Source organism: Polyodon spathula, chromosome 10 (assembly GCF_017654505.1).
Source record: "Polyodon spathula isolate WHYD16114869_AA chromosome 10, ASM1765450v1, whole genome shotgun sequence".
Classification (NCBI taxonomy): domain Eukaryota; kingdom Metazoa; phylum Chordata; class Actinopteri; order Acipenseriformes; family Polyodontidae; genus Polyodon; species Polyodon spathula.
Window position 1 is genome coordinate 6,981,704 of NC_054543.1, and position 18,353 is coordinate 7,000,056.

The window sequence follows — 18,353 nt, forward strand, 5'->3', positions numbered from 1 at the left end:
ACATACAATACCAAGTATTGCAATTGATCAGTAGTACATCAGATTAAAATGGAAAAAGAACTGTGCTGCTTGTTTGTGTGTTGTACTATTTTATAGAGCTATATATATATATATATATGCTGAAGACCACTGAGTAGATTATCTTTGTATAGCTTTTCATCTGTTCAGCCAAGACTGTGTTTGCTCCAGGCAACACCACTTCATCACTTTATTTGGGTCTATGCTGGGAGACTATCGCTTACCAGAGCCATGACAATAATAAATGGCGATAATTCGACCAGTACATTCAAAGCAGTATTTTCAGTGCGATGAATATCATTGCTGCCATCGCACTGCATGGTACCGGTCAGCAGGTTCGCAAGAGACACTTTATTAAAGTGAGATGTAACTGTCGAATTTCCAGCTAAACTTAAACAACATTGTAATAATTGCCAAAGCTGCATTGTTACATCCAGTAGGGTTGCCCTATAAGTAACATGTTACACTTTACATGTGGTTACATGGTTATTACATTGTAAATACACATCCACATGGCATTTATATACAGTGTAATTACAACGTTAGCAACTGACTCAAATTTTCATTTTGTGATGAAACATGTGGTTGCTTTGTAGTGTGTAATTGCAATGTAATTAAACCTTTTTTTTTTAATTACACTGTAATGACACGTTGGCGAGGAGGTATTTTACTCTTGATAACTATTTATGTGTGTGTGTGTGTGTGTGTGTGTGTGTGTGTGTCTGTATGGGGTGGGGGGGGGGGGGATGCGACTTTTTGTGTCCTATAGGAGGAGCCCTTTGTGATGGTAGCTGAGAACATCCTGGGGCAACCCAAACGCTACAAAGGGTTTTCTATAGATGTGCTGGATGCTCTGGCCAAAACCTTGGGCTTCAAGTACGAGATCTACCAAGTGCTGGACAGCAAGTACGGGCAAAAGCTTCACAACGGCTCCTGGAACGGCATGATCGGAGAACTCATTAACAAGGCAAGCACATTCTGCATTGTCAAGCTAAATGCATCATAGGAGTGTAACACTGGGTAGGCTGGTTTGGTGTTAATCCAAGCCAGGAGGCTGTACAGAGAGTTCAGACACGGATTGTGGGTTCAGGCACAGAGCACATTTATTTTAGTAGCTTCAGACCATACACAGCTCAGTTCCATTCCATGGCATTCATGTCACTGGGTCAGGTACTTCTATTATTTATCCCACTGGTTAACCTGAGTCAGTCCGGACAACATCAGAGGCACGTCTTTATAGAGTAGCTCATCACCCTCCTCACAACTGAGAGCTATCCCACAGAGTACAACCCAGTAGGTGGTGCATATTAACTACATACATCACTTAAAGGTGCAGTAACAAGTCAGTAAAGGATCATTACAGGAGGTAGAAGTTATGAACTCTACTTGGCTACGTTAATGTGTTTGTTGAGTGCTTTTTTACTGCTTTTTACTAGGGGGACTTTAAAATAAAAGGTGTTTTTGTACTTTAACTATCAATAAACCATTCATTAAACCTGATACAGAAGGTGGCATATCAAGGATGGAAACTTTTCACATTTTGGTAGTAATGAAATAAGTTAGTTAAAAAATTAGACAACAAAAGTCTGTAGTTGATGTTATTCATATTATAAAGATACTGTAAATAAAATAAGTCCACAGGACAAATATTTTGGCAAATGCATTACCCAAAATGTTTGTGAACCCTGGTAATTAGGGACAGGAAAAGGTGCCCTTTAGCTCCAGATGTTGAATGTTAAATTTTTGACATTCCAGCATGCAGACCTGGCCATCTCCGCCATCACAATCACGCCCGAGCGGGAGAGCGTGGTGGACTTCAGCAAGCGCTACATGGACTACTCTGTGGGGATCCTGATCCGCAAGCCCGAGGAGAAGATCAACATCTTCTCGCTGTTTGCTCCTTTTGACCTGGCCGTATGGGCATGCATCGCCGCTGCGATCCCCGTGGTAGGCGTACTGATCTTTGTGCTGAACCATATGCAGTCAGTGCAAGCACAGACCCCCCCTACCCACCAGCAGCAACCCCCAGCACCCTCTGCCTTCACCTCCCTCCACAGCGCTATCTGGATCATCTACGGAGCCTTCGTCCAGCAAGGTGGGTTCATCTCCTCAAGGGCCGTGCTGTTTTTGAGAAGCTTTAGCTCATGAGTTATTTGAAGAGTGTTTTGTTGTTTTTAATTCACCATTAGATATTCACCTATATAATATATATAATTTATATCTATATATAATATATATATATAATATTATATATATATATGCAACGTTGTGTCTGAGTTTTATATCAGTTGCTCATTGGGCACATACGTAATATTATTTAACTACATTTTAAATAGTGAGCCGATAGGTTTGTTGATTGTTTGAATAATATTGTTCCTTGGGAAAATTAAATACTGCGCTCAAGTCATGTGATTTCATTAAAATGCCAGGTGCTCAGTGTTTGGTATTTGAGTTGAGTTAAAATTGCCAAAATGAGTTGATTAGCAATCTGTATAAAGAGCCATTTGAAAAGACATGATTTTAATTAACGCAAGAACAGCGAAAGATACAACCATGCCCCGCTTGAGTAATGAAGATCGCCTGATTGCTTGCAAATTGTCTGACTTTTGCGCAACTGTGTGTGTGTGTGTGTGTGTGTCTATATATATATATATATATATATATATATATATATATATATATATATATATATATATATATAGTATAAAAGCATTGCGTTTGGCTATTTCCAAAGACATATCAGTGATTCAACCACTTACAAGGCTGGAATCAGGTCAGAGAGAGGACTCTGAAACACAGCCTTTAAAAAAAACTTCTTGTATATCTTTTTAAAAAAAAGTTGCAGTGTAAATGTCTGTTGGTTCTTAGCCAGAATTGCAAAAAGGAATACATGAGTACCTCAGCAACTAATTGTAGTTCCAGCTGCCTCTATTAAAACCTGGCTTGTAGCCTGCAAGTCCTTTTAATTCCAATAACTAGTGATTATAAATCATCTAGAGAAGCATTGGTATTAATGTCCAGCCTGAGTGCCTGCAGTCTTTACGATTCGTCATGCTTCTATAAATATGTTCTGATAGGGGTGGTAGCACATGGCACCGGGCAGTGACAATTCACTTGCCTGCTGGCAAACGACTGCAGAGAGCTCCAGTGTCAGAGTTGATGTAGAACATAATTTACTTTTGTATTTATTTATTTCAGGTGTTGCTCCACTGAGTGTTTTATTCTCTCTCTCTCTCTCTCTCTCTCTCTCTCTCTCTCTCTCTCTCTCTCTCTCTCTCTCTCTCTTCTCTATCTATATATATATATATATATATATATATATATATATATATATATATATATATGTTGTAACATAGCCTCGCTCTAATCAGCTGGTTTGCACTCTTGCACAGCAGACCCCCACACAGAACTTGTAGTTTCAAGCACTTTTGTGCACTTTTATTATTTACAGAAAGCAAAACAAAACAAAACAACCCCTAACTCCCACATGGAGTTCTAAACTATATTTTTCTTCTGTTCTAACTAGCACACTGGACGACTAAGCTATTGTAACCCTTTGCAAATGAGGTTTTGGCCAATATATATCTCCTGTTAAAACAAGTGAATAAATATATATTTTGCATCAGCACGAAACTGCAACCTCAGTACCGAACTCTATGGATGTATTAATTTGTTATGAATAGAAGGAATGGTGATTGGCACTAAAGACATGTCAATTGATGGTGATGCTTCTGTTTTAGGTGGCGAGTCTATAGTGAGCTCAGTCGCTCTGCGGATTGTGATGGGTAGCTGGTGGCTTTTCACACTGATCGTATGCTCTTCATACACCGCAAACCTAGCCGCCTATCTCACCGTGTCTCGGATGGACAACACCATAAGGTTAGTGTTGTACAAAACCTTTCATTTTTCATATATGGCCAAACTCTCATCTGTTGATACCCCCCATAAAAGCTAAGCTCAAGTCAAACTGACAAATGTTTCAGCTATTGCACTGCAGGTGAGGGACCAAACAGCACAGCTTGATATAGCAGAGAGCGGGGATGCAATTGTATTGCTGCTCTGTACTGCTTTTGTAAAATGTTCTGTCAGTTAGAAGCAGGGTATTTTAATTTAAAAACACTGCCACGGATGTATGAGAATAATAAATTTTGTATGGGAAATCAGCAGCAGCTCAATGCTTTACAATCAATACATTTACCTACAAATATTATCCTAATATTTCCTACCTTTAAAATACTAATGATTCATATATTTGTGGGTATTGTATTGTGGGTATTGTATTACTTTTTAAATAGAGATGTGTTACGCTTTATCTCTCTGTACTGTATTTCAGAATTAAAGCTATGGTTCAAGCATTTAGTTTTCACTCCTGTTTGCATTTTCATAACTTCTTTTAAATTGAATAACATGTTAACCTAATTGGCATTAGTCTCAATTAATACTCCCCTGCAGTTTATATTAGCTGTAATTCTCTCCACCACAGGCTTTTAACACCCTTACTGCTGTTTCTCTCAGCACGTTAATGGTCTTCTGCATTAAAGCCTGTCTTTAACTGACAAAACTGGGAGCTAAACTGCTGGCAAATATATTTTCTTCTGTGGATTATTGTTTAATTAGGATGGTATGGCATGGCAAAGTATTATTTGAAAGCCAGGGAACTTTGTTTTGTTTTCCAAATCTGCATCTGTGCTATTCCTACTCCTGCCAGCAGGTGTTGAGGTAAGGAGGTGGCATTCAATCAGGGGGGTTTATTATGTTGACAGACAAGCCAAAAACTGGTAATAATCAAACCTGCACTGAAGATCATCTGTTCAAAGAGATGAGCTGACTGTCTGTCGACCACATGGATTTAAACATGGAACGTCATTTGCATGACATATCCTTATGCAGTGCCAACTTTAGTTCCTAACAATTGCTAATAAAGTGGATGCAATGTGAATTTTGTAATGATTTCAGTGATTCTAATTCCATGGTACTGCAATCAATTATCGATGAGGATTGGTATCTCAAAATATTGAGATGTGACCTCAATGGCAGTCCCTCCCACTGTATCTATCCTTGTGCGTCAGATTATACTACATTATTGTTCCAATCTGTTATCCTGAGATAAATCGACACAGTAAAGTTTGGATAAAGAAATGTCATTTAAAGGACCTTTACTTTGACTCGTATCTATTCATGAACATTGTCATCATCTTGCACTCTCAAATGCGTTCTGCAGTTATCACCTAAGCGTATTACTGCATTGACTTTGTAGTGCCAGAATCCACATCATCATTGAATATAATTTGTTTAAAATAGCCATTTAGTCCTGGTAAGTGTCTCTTCTGAGTTTAAAATCTAGGTTCATAATAGATCTTTCAAGTGATAAGACCATGCTCATTACCTTACTCGTTGGGTACCCAAACTAAATCAGTTTCAAATAGCCCTTGTTGACAATACAAGAGACACCTTCTATGGTTAAAAACTATACAAATGCAGACCACTTCAATATACATTTTTTAGCACTCAATCCTTGCCAATAGCTGATTGCATTTGGTTATGCTGATCTTGTGTGGTTTGTGCATGAGGAAAGGAGATAAAAAATATCTAAGCTTTTCAGAAGTATCAACAAAGTATTGAGAAAGCTGATGGCCTCTATCAGACTCTCATTAGCATGGCAGCATGTACAGTAATCAAATAGGGTGTGAAAGTCCTTCTTGGATGAAAAGAGACCTATGGATATGAATGTGCTTGATATTGACTCGTTCTGGGGTGTTTTGAGTGATTCTTGTTATCCTGCAAGTGCTTGTAATGACTATATAATTGCTGTATGCATGTGTGTTTACTTTTGTGTCTTAGTAACATAGTTGATTGTGCTCTTTATCCTACTTATTATATACATTTACGACACCGCAGTTGGCTTTTACCATAGTATACTACAGTAAATTAAGTATACTGCAGTAAGCTTGGTCACAGAAGACAGTAATGTTGGAATGACCTATAGCAGTTGTTCATCCACTAGCAACAATCCCATATACCATATACCTTCCACTTCTTAATAATAATCTTGACTGTGCTCCAAGGGATATTCAAGGCCTTTGATATTTTTTATACCCATCCCCTGATATGTGCCTTTCAGCAACTTTGTCCTGGAATTCTTTTGAAAAAGCCTTGGTGCTAATGAGTCTTTGTTTTGAAATGCACTACCCAGCAGAGTGAACCTGCAGGAACTTCTGAATTTATCCTGAAATCATGTGAATCACTACAGTTTTACACAGGTGGAAGCAATTTAACTTGGTGTGTGATTTTGAAGGTGATTGGTTACACCTGAGCTAATTTAGGATTGCTATTACAAGGGGGGTGGACACTTATCCAACCAAGCTATTTCAGTTTTTGTGTTTTTTTTTATTAATTTTCTACAAATTTCTAGAATATTTTTTTTCACTTGGAAGTTGTGGAGTAGGATCTGTAGATAAATAAAAAAAAAACAGTTTTAATGCATTTTAATTCCAGGCTATAAGGCAACAAAAGGCAAAAATTTTGAAAGGGGGTAGACTTTCTATAGGCACTGTATATATACCCAGACCCAGATGGGTGTTTTTGAAAGCGCTTGCACACTAAGATTTTTAATAATACAAAATAAACAAAAAAGGAAAACAAAAACCTAGCTCTATATGAGCACTGACTTACCAACAGGACAGCAAAGCTGTTTTCCTGTTAAACAAAGATCACACAAACAAAAACACGCAGTTTCACACATCGAAACATTTTTACACTACCTTACTTTTTCTACGCTTGAGCACACCAGCAGACCTGAACAGACTGGATGCTTTCTTTAAATACCCTGCACTTGGCTCTAATTTACAATGATAGCCAGGTGCAGGGGATAATTGCTAATATGACAATTAACACAATTAAACAAATGTGCATTTGCACATGTTTTTTTTTTCAATCATCATCCCATTTAGTGCTGGGTCGCATACTCTCTAACACTTTGACAGTTTTTTGCAACACATCGGAAGCCTGAGAAAGTGCTGTGTCCTGTGTCTGCAGTGCTTCAGTGCTATATGAATCGTACTGAAAACATTGTCCAATCCAATCAAGTACACACAAAAGTAAATTTTCTGCCCATTTTGCAACAACAAGAGGTGTTTCAATGACTCTTCGGAATGGAGGCAGTGACAGTCCGGACAAACTGTTGAGAATTGCTCTCATTTAACAGCGCTTACATGTTTTCATCTGCATGCCCATCGTGAGTCACTTAAACTAGACAATTCCAGTTTAATTCCAAGCGTTTTCTGGGTGACTAAATAAGTGTGGTGAGTGCCCAGCTGTGAGAAATATGTAAACTAGGCCTCTAAAGTGTGGAAAACTCCTGCTGCAGTCCGGTTAACTTTGCAAGCCTCTATTAAACCAAATTCAATTTGTGAGCCATGCATGTATATATACAGCTATGGGGTAATATTGCAACGTTTTTTGCTGTACTCCATTAACATGACCTGCAATGACAGCGACTCCATCATAACACTATGCTACAACTGGTAAGTTTGCAATTCCAGATACCTTTGAGAACTGCTTCATATTTGATGGGTGGCATCAGCATCTCCTCACTTGGAGCAATCTCCAAATCCTAGAAATCGTTCTTTTATTTACAGATTTTCTGTGTACCTCACACACACTGTCATTTCTTCTTGCTTGAAACTGTGTGCTTCATCAACAAGAACAATACAAAAAAAAAACGTTTTCCTGAACTTTCTGAATTGTATCGCTTTTGACAATAATTTGTAAAAGTTCGTTTTGATTTGCGAGGCATGTAAGATTGAACTAACCACTCATTTTTGTTGGAAATGCTTCATCATACCTTGTTAACAAATTGCACAATTCGTGAACGTTTCTACGGTAAATCGGTAATCTTTGCAGCATGTCTGTTTTCACGCACCACCATTTTATAAGAATTTGACAACTGTGATGCTACAGAACCTACTTCCTTCGACTGTTTGAACAAATGCCACCTTTCAGAACACTGTGGTGCCAGATTCCGAATGTTTCTGAAGTTTTTTCTTTTTTCCAGTCCTTCACGCCGTTTTCAATGAAAGCAGGGTCTTTTGAACTGCTGAAAAAGTGTCTGCAGGGAAAGCAAAAAACCACATCTGCCTGCTACTGTACTCTAAATATGAAAACATATTGTAATATTCTGATGAAAATAAACGGTTTTGCTTATCAAAGAAGTTTTCGGATACATAGGTAAACAGGGCTGTGACGGTCCTGTTGCAGTGTCATCAAGGTCCAAAATACAGTATTTATTTGGCATTTTAATGTCGTTCGAGGAGACAATGCTTGGCTGGTTTAACGCCCTTTCCCCCCCAGCCAATCTGAGCCCCCCCATACCACTGCAGGAGGCAGCCGACGAAAACTGAATCCTTTTCACTCATTTCCTTGCCTGGAACATCCTCTTCACAATTTCTACATTTATTCGAATTGTTGTTATCTACACAAACAGCTTGATCCGAAACTGATTTTACAGAACTTCTATGAATATCCATATTTCTACCTCTCAATACAATACAATACTAGTGTTGATTTTGACATCTCTGCTGCCCTACTGGTGTGGCAATTGTGCAGCAGGAAAAGGAGAAATACGTGCATTACACCTGCTTTGCACGCTCGCTCTTCCTCTCTCACAAAAATGTTTGTGTTGGTCAGAACAATTTCTTGTGAGGGTTTGGGCAATTTATTTTATGGAGGCTTAGCCTCCCCCAAGCCTCTTATATGTGCTGACTGTGCTCATAGTCTTTAACACCATGAATTAAAAAAAATGCATAGTATTTGAGCAGTTGCAATAAGAAGCACTGAGAAGAATTGCAAATATCATAACAATGCAAGGGGACTAATAAAATGAAGCTGGTTTCTCTTTAAAATAATGTCTGTTTGGATTCCTAAAAGTAAGTTCAAAACGGTTTATTACTCTATAGTGTGACCCATACATAAGCTGAATGCAGGCTGCATCGACAGAGTATCATTTGATCCAGGTATTTTGTGTTGACAGCTTTTTAGTCACGGTGGTGTTAAGTGGAGACTGAGCAGCAGCTGTGTTGTTCAGGATTTACTTTAACAGTGGGGGGTGCTCGCAGCTGCCTCTTATATCCTGCGTGTAATTAATCCGGTTTGTAAAGCACAAACAGGTTGACATTAAAAAATGGATCTCAGCTGGAGGAGGGAAGGTACCTGACCAACAAACAGCCCTCCTTGTTAAGCAAGTGCGATCCGTAAGCCAAGACCATGCCAGCGCAAAGCTTTTAATGATTTAAGCTAATGTGAAAACATTAAAAAAAAATGTAAATAAAAAACAAAAGAAATTGGCATCTGCTTGGGTAGTACAGTGTGTTTTATTATTATTATTATTATTATTATTATTATTATTATTATTATTATTATTATTATGTTTTTTTCTTGCACTGAGTACAGCCACTGTTATTACCAAAATGGATGTGCACAGCAGTGTGACGATATTGATTTGTGCCAGTTTGATGATGCATTCAACTGAGATGAAGCCGCTGCTTCTTATTGAACACAATCTGCAGGTGCTAGATTATTCATTGCTGGGAGAATTTGTGTCACTTTTTTTGTCACTGAGGTTTGGTAGTATAAGTAAAAGAAAAATGTGAAAATATAATTGTGAATGGCAGTCATGTGGGTTAAATGCACATTATTTAGGTGGGGTGGATAGCTTATAGACGAATATGTGTAACACTACATACCAGTCTTTGTATGTCTTTTTATTTTACTGAAGCAGCAAACTACCAAGTCTCAAGAAACATACAACATACATTGGAAATATGAGCTCCAGTGATCGATTACCACATGCATGGCATATCTATTGACTGCTTATTAACATGTAACTAAAATTCAGCAATTGGTTCATTTCAGATTAGTAAAATACTTCTTTATGCCCCTCAGAATAATACATTACCAAATCCCACAGTAAGTAGAACTGCCATGTGTTCCTTGTATATCTAAGTCCCTATTGCGTGCGTGCGTGCGTGTGTGTGTGTTTGCTTTTTTTTCAGTAATCTTTTTAGTAGACTCTAGGGCTCTTTATAGCAGAAACGCTTCTACGGCCCACTCAGGTCGTTTATTTAACAGGCAGACACAATGTGACCCTTTTTTTTAATTAAAAATAAAAATGGATGAGAATATTAATTAAGTAGAAGCTTAATTCAGCGCCAGTTAAAAACCAAAAGAAGTTTTGTTTTCTTAATTGGTATTTAACATATTTTCATTTACTTTCTTGGTGGCCTCTCTGCTGATTGGAAGCAAAGTTTGTACTCATCCCATTGGCTAGTCCCAATTAAAATTCCAAAGAAGCAATCGTGGCGGGTGAATTGAGGACACAGCACCAACGATAATGATACTCTTTCAATCCAAAAATGAAAACATATCTTAGAATATTTCTGTAGAAAATTATTTCCCATAAGAGTTTCAATTTGCCTGTTGTGACAGATATTGGAAAACCACATGGTTTGTAGCTCACACTTTTGTTTGTCACAAGAACTATTAATGTATTGCAAATGGCATCCTAAGTTGTTTTCCTTAATAGTATGTGATATAAAAGCTGCAATTTCCATATTGAAAATGAAAATGAACAAGACAGCTGATCTGTCAGACTTAGCAAGTTCTTGATTGCTGAGTGCTTCTGTATCAAAGACTGTACACAATACCAATGTTTCACAAGGAAGCAGAAGGTAATCATTGGGTCACATCTCACCAGCACAATCTAAAAAGATACTTGTTTGTAGCATGCATTTTGCCACAGCATTTTGCAATATTCCTCAGATGAAAAATATTATTATTAGTAATGGTAGTATTAGTAGCAGTACTAGTCATAGTAAACGTTTATATCTGTATAAATCACAAGACTTTATAGTCTTATTATTTCCACTTGTAAGATAATAAGATTGTTTGTGCCACCTGCAGTTAATAAACACAAACATGCCCCCACCTGAGAACAACATTACAAACCAGGTCAAAATGCAGATTTCAATGTATTTTAATTTATGGAGAAGAAGGGAAAAAAATGCATTCACATTCAAGAAGAAATTCCAGCAACTTTGAGTAATGTATATATAGTTAATACCAATGTGAGAAACTGGAGAAATTCATCAAATCGCTACACACTACTGTACATGTGAGCCATGAATACAGTAAGTCACTGACAACCCTTGAACTATTGTTATGTACATTTGTCTACTTTATTCCTAAATTTGCATTTAGAAATCAGGTCCTGAAAAAGATGGAAATGTTAAATCTTTGCAGGCTGCAGTAGGGAATGCGAGTTTATAGAAGGTGCATGGGTGACATTGCTTGAAGGAATTTCTAAATTCACCTGCTTAGTGCAGGGCCTATCAAAATCCATTATAGTCCTTACCCACATTAAGCGTTAATGGAGCGTGTTGCATGCATTGATTTCTGTGTCGATGCTTATAGTATGCTGAGAGAGGGCACTGAAAATTTTTTAGAGACACAGCTCGAACCTCAGTGTCTGCCTGATTCATTCTTCATTCCTCATTTTTGGTATTTAAAATGCACCTTTGTGTACTGTGTTCCCGTGTCAGTAAGGTCTACTTGCTGATGAAGTAGTATGCTCCGTATGAAAGGTATGCAGATAACCGACACAAAGAAAGAATATATATATATCAAAATATATCAAAACGGAGCATGATTGAGAGGCTTTTTACTAGATTCTGGGAGCTATTGGGGTCTTGCTTCATACGATAACATGTGTTAATAATTCAGTTTTGTCGCTGTTGCTAAGAACGATATGTCACTTACTCACTCACTGATACATGCACGATACCCATATATGCTACTACTGGCATACACAAGCACTTCCACACCTTTTAGAAACAAGCAAAGCTTGGAAAGCCATACCACAGTGAAAGACCAGGTTGTGTCGTGCATTTCAATGTTGTGGAGTATTGCTATGGATAAGTAATTGGATCACAGTGCACAGTATATATTACAAACCATTGTACTAATTACAGTCGCCTAGGCTTAGCGGTCAGCTGTGCGCTGAATGAAATTATTGCCTGCCCCCGCTTTTTTTATTCTCAATTCTAAATTGCCACACAGATCAAAATATATAGAGGAAGTGGCATATTAGTACCCTCTTTGTGATATTTTAAAACACATAAAACATAGTGAAGGGAAATATTTATCAACAACAACTTAGCCAACGCTGATTAAAATAAACGTCATTAGCACTGTTTTTTAAATAAATTAGTCAGCAGCAATATAGGGTTATAGAAAACCCTTTTCCTTTTTTTCCCAACCACAATACCTATGTTTTCCATTTTGCTTATCAGTGGAGCTTCAGTAATTTTCTACCATCAAGTCTGCCTCAGTTGTGGAGCAGGAGTGGATTACATATAAAAATAATACATTTAAGGGGTAATTTACAGAATTCACATATCATAATTCACATATCACAATTCACAGGAACACATTTCCATCCATTCAAATAAGGGTTGATTTAAAAAATGTATTATATTAAGCATAACCAAGCATAACACATGCAATTCTGTCATTCTACTTTTCATAATAGAAAAATATGGCATAATCTCTCTCTCTCTCTCTCTCTCTCTCTCTCTCTCTCTCTCTCTCTCTCTCTCTCTCTCTCTCTCTCTCTCTCTCTCTCACTCTCTCTCTCTCTCTCCCCCTCTGACATCTGTCCTTCAACATTAGGTAGCTTTGGAAAAGATCAGCTAGCTATGTTTTGTCCTCCAAGTTTGTGTCTCAGTCTTGCTTCCTATCCCACCTTTTGCTCGGCTGGGACGAAGCAGCAGGTGGCAACGGGTTTCGCTGACCTTTCAGCTATTTCTCCTGATTCCCATTCCCACAAATATTAAATGTGCCCTTCATTAACTTATCTGTGTCCAGAATAGACCTAGACTATGTTTTGGCCTATCTTGACTTGAAAGTTATCAGCCATGAATAACAAAATTCAGTTCTCAGCAAAAAACAGTTAAGCAATTAAAATACTACAATGGTTAAAAGTACTGGATGTTACAGTGTACGTCTTACCACTTATTTGGGGAATATATTTCTAATTCCCAAAACCTGTGGTGTTTACTGTATCTTTATATATTAATTTGCGCAAACGCTCTCTCTTCTAGTAACAGTCGTATCTGATCAAGAGAGCTGCTTATTGTACAATGCCAATTAGATAGATAAAGGACCATTTTTAGTAACATGTAGCATTTGGACAGTGACTTGTGGTGCATACACTCTGCCCTATGGCTTTGATCTTCCCCCGTCACGCATCATGGAATCATGTGTAAAACAAATACATGAAACTAAGTCAAGTAGACATACGTGTCGGCTGGGTCCTTCATCAACGTTCTGGTGCTAGAGCATGGGGTTAGGAGGCTCTCTCCTAGAGGTGAGACATTTATCATTTACAGAACAGCAGTCAATGCTTGTTTGTTTCTAGTTTTCTCACAATTGTTTGTTTACTAAACGGCATAGCGATGCAAGATTACGTTTAAAATATTATATATATAGAAATATATATATATATATATATATATATATATATATATATATATATATATATATATATATATATACACACACACATACACACACACAGTATATTTAGTTTTCTTTTTATTTTAATTCTGTAATTAATAAAATGTCATGAAAGGGCTTAAAAGCTTCTATTTTTGATTCTATGTCTTCTATGTCTGCTTGAGAAGGGCTTTCAAACCTTTAATACAATTGAAATCTTTCACAATATATAGATCCATGTAATCACCAGAATGGTACAGAGAGACATCAATTTTGACACACCTAGTAAAACAACATGGATAGGAAAGCGTCTGCCAAGTAAACACGTTTTTCAGCCCTGAAAGCCCTTTCCATCCTGAATGAAATGCTAAATTATTTTTCTAGATTTCAGCATATATCCCAGGGATTGCACTTGTAATAAACGAGCACGTGAAGGACAGCCCATTTAGAGAAAAATGTGGACTACATATGGCAAGCTGTTTTTTTCTGTCCAATGTCTACACAGTGATTGTCTTACCATTATTGTTTTTAGTGGTCCTTAGATCCAAATAGCAGACGATGGTTCCAGCAGCTGGGACCAAATTAACTGCAATCTTTGAGATTGTATCTGTATTTTAGCATATCCCAAACTATTGCCTCAAGAGATCGCATTTACTTGTCCTTGTGTGATCATTGTGACTTTTACAGATGAGTGCTGGCAGGGGGGCAGGGTGATGGCTTTAATGCAGATGTTAATCATGGAAGATGGAAACCAGTTCATGTATAAAATGAAATTGTTTATCTGATCTGACCAGCCTACATGCAATGCATAAACACCTCTGTAAGCACTTCTCATTGTCCATTCTGGTGACAGCTGCAAACACTGGCAATCGGTTTGCTTTTTTTTTTCTGTTCATTTCTAATTGATTGGCATTACAGCAGAATGTTAAGCATTCCCACACAGACTTACCTAGTGCTCTGGAAATGTTTTTCTGTTTAGTTTTTTTTATCTTGGCTTTCCTTGACTGACCACATTAGAGACCTTGATTTAGATTATTCATGTAGTAATAAATATTCTACTGGTATTATGAAAAATATATAGGTTGCACTTACTTTACAGAGCATACATAACATTGTAGTACCAATGTATCCTGCTCGTAGATGGTAACTGGTTGAATAATTGTGTAATTACAACCTGATAATTATATCAGTTAACATAATGCTGTTCTCAAGGCAATTACCATGTATGTAATTGCACGGTAGCTTCTGTTTAAAAGCACCTCGGGTGTGATTAGATAAAAAACGAACCGATAATCTCAGAACATATATAGTCTATAGACACATATATAGTTTATATCTATATATATATATATATATATATATATATATATATATATATATATATATATATATATATATATATATATATATATATATATATATATATATATATAATGAATATTTAATTATTCAGTATAATAATACACGTTTCAATTTAATTAAATTTTTCAACATTAATGCCAGTTTGCATTTACTTTAAAAGTTCCAGATTTGCTAGCGGTCCAAGTAGGGTTATTTTACAATTACATTAACAGGGTTTTATGTCATTAAAACAGTGCTAAAATTAAACAACAATAGCAGTGTATTCCTGTTAACAGCATTTTAACAGCCCAGCAGTTAGGGCATCAGCAGATAACTTGTTTGATCTCTTTGTATTTATTTATTTTATTGCTGAAACCCAAGCACTCTATATGACAACTGTGCTGGAATAGCTCCTCTCAATTAACATAATGTTTTATTGTATCTTTGTATACAATTTAAATTGTGCAATGCAGGGATGGGAATAAGACTCCTACTGCATTGCAGTTTCACCCATTCCAGGTTTTACTATGAGCTTGATTAGCCACAGTGCAGAGGTAACAAGCTCAGGATGTCTTATTTGTGTCATAATCTAACCAAACTGCCACACAATGGGAGGCTTATTTCCATTTCTGCAATGTGAGTTAAAACCTGAAATGTTTCAAACTGTCCCAGTAAACCTGGAGCCATATGGTTATAAATAGAGCCCTGTGTTTTTCGCAAAAACGAAATAACACGAAAAAAACTAAATAAAAAGAAATGCAGCATATAAAATTAAATATAGAATTTATTTTTATATGCTCCATTTATACAAACAGTGCTTTAAATAAATACTTGCTAGCGTAGTTGTCAAGGCTCAGCTGTTACCATAGACACAGTTGAAGGGAAGCGGAAGCTCTGACTAGCACTTGCAAAAATGTATTATTTTGGGGAATTAAAATTGTGATGGAAAATTTCTAAAATACCTAAACCGTGCATACCAATTAAACAAGGCTGCATTGAATTTGTGCATGAGTGGGTGTATGCAGCTGATGGAGACAAAATAATGTTGTGCAGATTTTGCAACTGTCGGCTGGAATGGGAGTCAAAAGATACCGTTGCATTATGGCTGTGGCTGGTTTGCTTGTATTTTATATTAGCATGCTAATTCTTTGTTATATTTCAAGTAGTGCAAACTTTGCACTGGAGCAAATGCTGTTTTGGTTTTGAATGAATTTGAATGAATGAATCTGCTTTTCTTATACTGAGAAACCCCAACTTGTATACTGGAGCCTTGTTTTAGCGCATTGGATTTGAAATACAATTCCTATTGGGTTTTTCTTTGTTTTTTTTTTTAATGGGTCGGTTGCTGTATGTAGTTAAAACATTTACATACATTTTTTGTATTTATATACGTCTATTTGAGTTATTTTATTGATGCGTATCTATAATAAAACTGAAATAAAATTATATTTATAGCAGATAAAACTAAATAAAATTCACAGGGCTCTAGTTATAAATAGGCTTCTGATTTTCATTTTTAACTGATAAAACACCCTCGATACAAAAAAAAAAATGAAATTGGTGTATAGCCAAAACACCAGAAAACACAGGAAAGGAAATGGTTAATCAATTCACGTTGACCACCCCTTTACCATTAAAAAATAAAGCCTGCTACAAAAAAAAAAATACATTTCCCAGTACAGCTGGGCAATGTCTCTACTTCCTGACTTATACCTATCACTGATTTGTTCTGAATACTTTAAACCCACCCCAACTATTGAGTGACAGCACATTCCTACATTTCTATTGGAGACTCCGCTTTCGAGATTTAAAATGAGATTACAATTAGGAATGGAGGCTTGTTCACAGGATGCAAAGCTGTATTACAGTTACGATACAGAAGATTTAAAACAGAATTGCAGAATGTTCCCGAGACCAGAAGGATTTCATTGTGGAAGACAGTAAAGGAAAGAAGGTACAACCTAACTTTACAAGTATGGTCAAGTTGTTACTGTACCTATTTTGACAGAAAAAAACACCCAAAAAGTAACCAACAATACTCATTTCAAACAGTGTATAAAAAGCGAAAGCCCTGGAAAAAAAGTTGATTTATGTAAAACTCGAAAATAGCTAAAAATAAGCACCGAAAAATGAAATTAATAAAAAGTGAAAAACAGAAGCCCAAGTTATAAATCAAATTATATTTTCTTAAGACTGTGCAATACAGTGGTGAAGCAGTTACTTCAGCAAAGGATAGTGTCAAATAGCATCGCTAAACTTAAAGAGGTGCCTCAAAGGGGTCTTTATTTGTTAAGGACTAGAATGGACTGAAAGGACCACATGTCAGTATTGCAACCCTGAACAATATGGGTTTCTGCAGTGGAGGCTGCCGAGACACTGTTTAATTGGGTGCTCAAGTATCAGAATGGTTTCCATTCTGCTCTTGTTTGCCTCCTCAGATCCTTCCAGGACCTGGCCAGGCAGGCTGACCTGTCGTACGGCACGGTGAGAGACTCGGCGGTGTACGACTACTTTAGAGCCAAGGGCACGAACTCGCTGGAGCAGGACAGCACCTTCTCAGAGCTCTGGAGGACCATCAGCAAGAACAACGGGGCTGACAACTCGGTGTCCGGCCCGTCCGAGGGCATTAGAAAGGTAGGCTGTGAACTGCGGAGGCTGTACCATATGGGCACTCCCTCTGTATAACTTGTGGGATGTTAATGTGTTCTTCCTGAGATAAATAATGTTTGTCATTGGAAAATAATAGGATTTTTTGTTTTTTTGTTTTTTTACAATTCCATGAAGTTTGGCATCAGATGGATGTCATGAACTGTATCAGTGTCTTTGAAATCATTACTTAAGAATTCCACAAATAAATAAGATTATACCTAGCAGGGAGGCGAGCAGTCTTTCAAGTGCCGCTCTCAGTTAGTGAGCACGACTGACCCTGCCACTTATGTTATGCCTTCTCTTAAGTTCTCTGGACCAGGGAGTGAAGCATGCAGCGAGGAGACAGCATGGTGCTTCAAGAAACAGGGCCAACCTTTGAAATATTTATAAATCATCTTTAATGGAAATTAAAACAGGACATGCATTATGTTGAAAATGCCTTTGTATTTAATAACCCTCATGTGAAAAGTGGTATATCATAATGTTCCATTTGGGTCATTGGATTTTGGTCTTGATAGCTACAGCAAAATAAATGATGATTTTTAATGCAAGGGGAATATATTAATTGCATGATTAATATATATAAAATTATGATTAATTTATAATGGGGCCACATCACACTAGAGACAAATAGTGTGGTCATCTTAACCCTTTAAGAACCAAGCATTCTTCTCACATCAACTCCCCCAGAAATCAGGTTTTTTTTTGCTAAAGTGAACTCTCTCCTAGAAAGATACCATCTTAAAATGATCAATTCTTTATAGTAGAATCTTGGAATCTTAACCAGGAAAGTCTGT

The 18,353-nt window shown here is 37.0% G+C and overlaps 1 protein-coding gene across 2 annotated transcripts in view; it reads left to right on the forward strand.

The window, feature by feature from the left end:
- The window catches only part of LOC121322112 (glutamate receptor ionotropic, delta-1-like), a 258,746-nt gene that overhangs the window by 234,903 nt on the left and 5,490 nt on the right, over positions 1 to 18,353 (forward strand). For both annotated transcript variants that reach the window (XM_041261639.1, XM_041261640.1), the window contains exons 10-13: positions 788 to 985; positions 1,774 to 2,113; positions 3,759 to 3,897; positions 17,346 to 17,541. In XM_041261639.1, the coding sequence (XP_041117573.1) occupies positions 788 to 985; positions 1,774 to 2,113; positions 3,759 to 3,897; positions 17,346 to 17,541 (873 nt within the window). The remainder of the gene's footprint in view (positions 1 to 787; positions 986 to 1,773; positions 2,114 to 3,758; positions 3,898 to 17,345; positions 17,542 to 18,353) is intronic.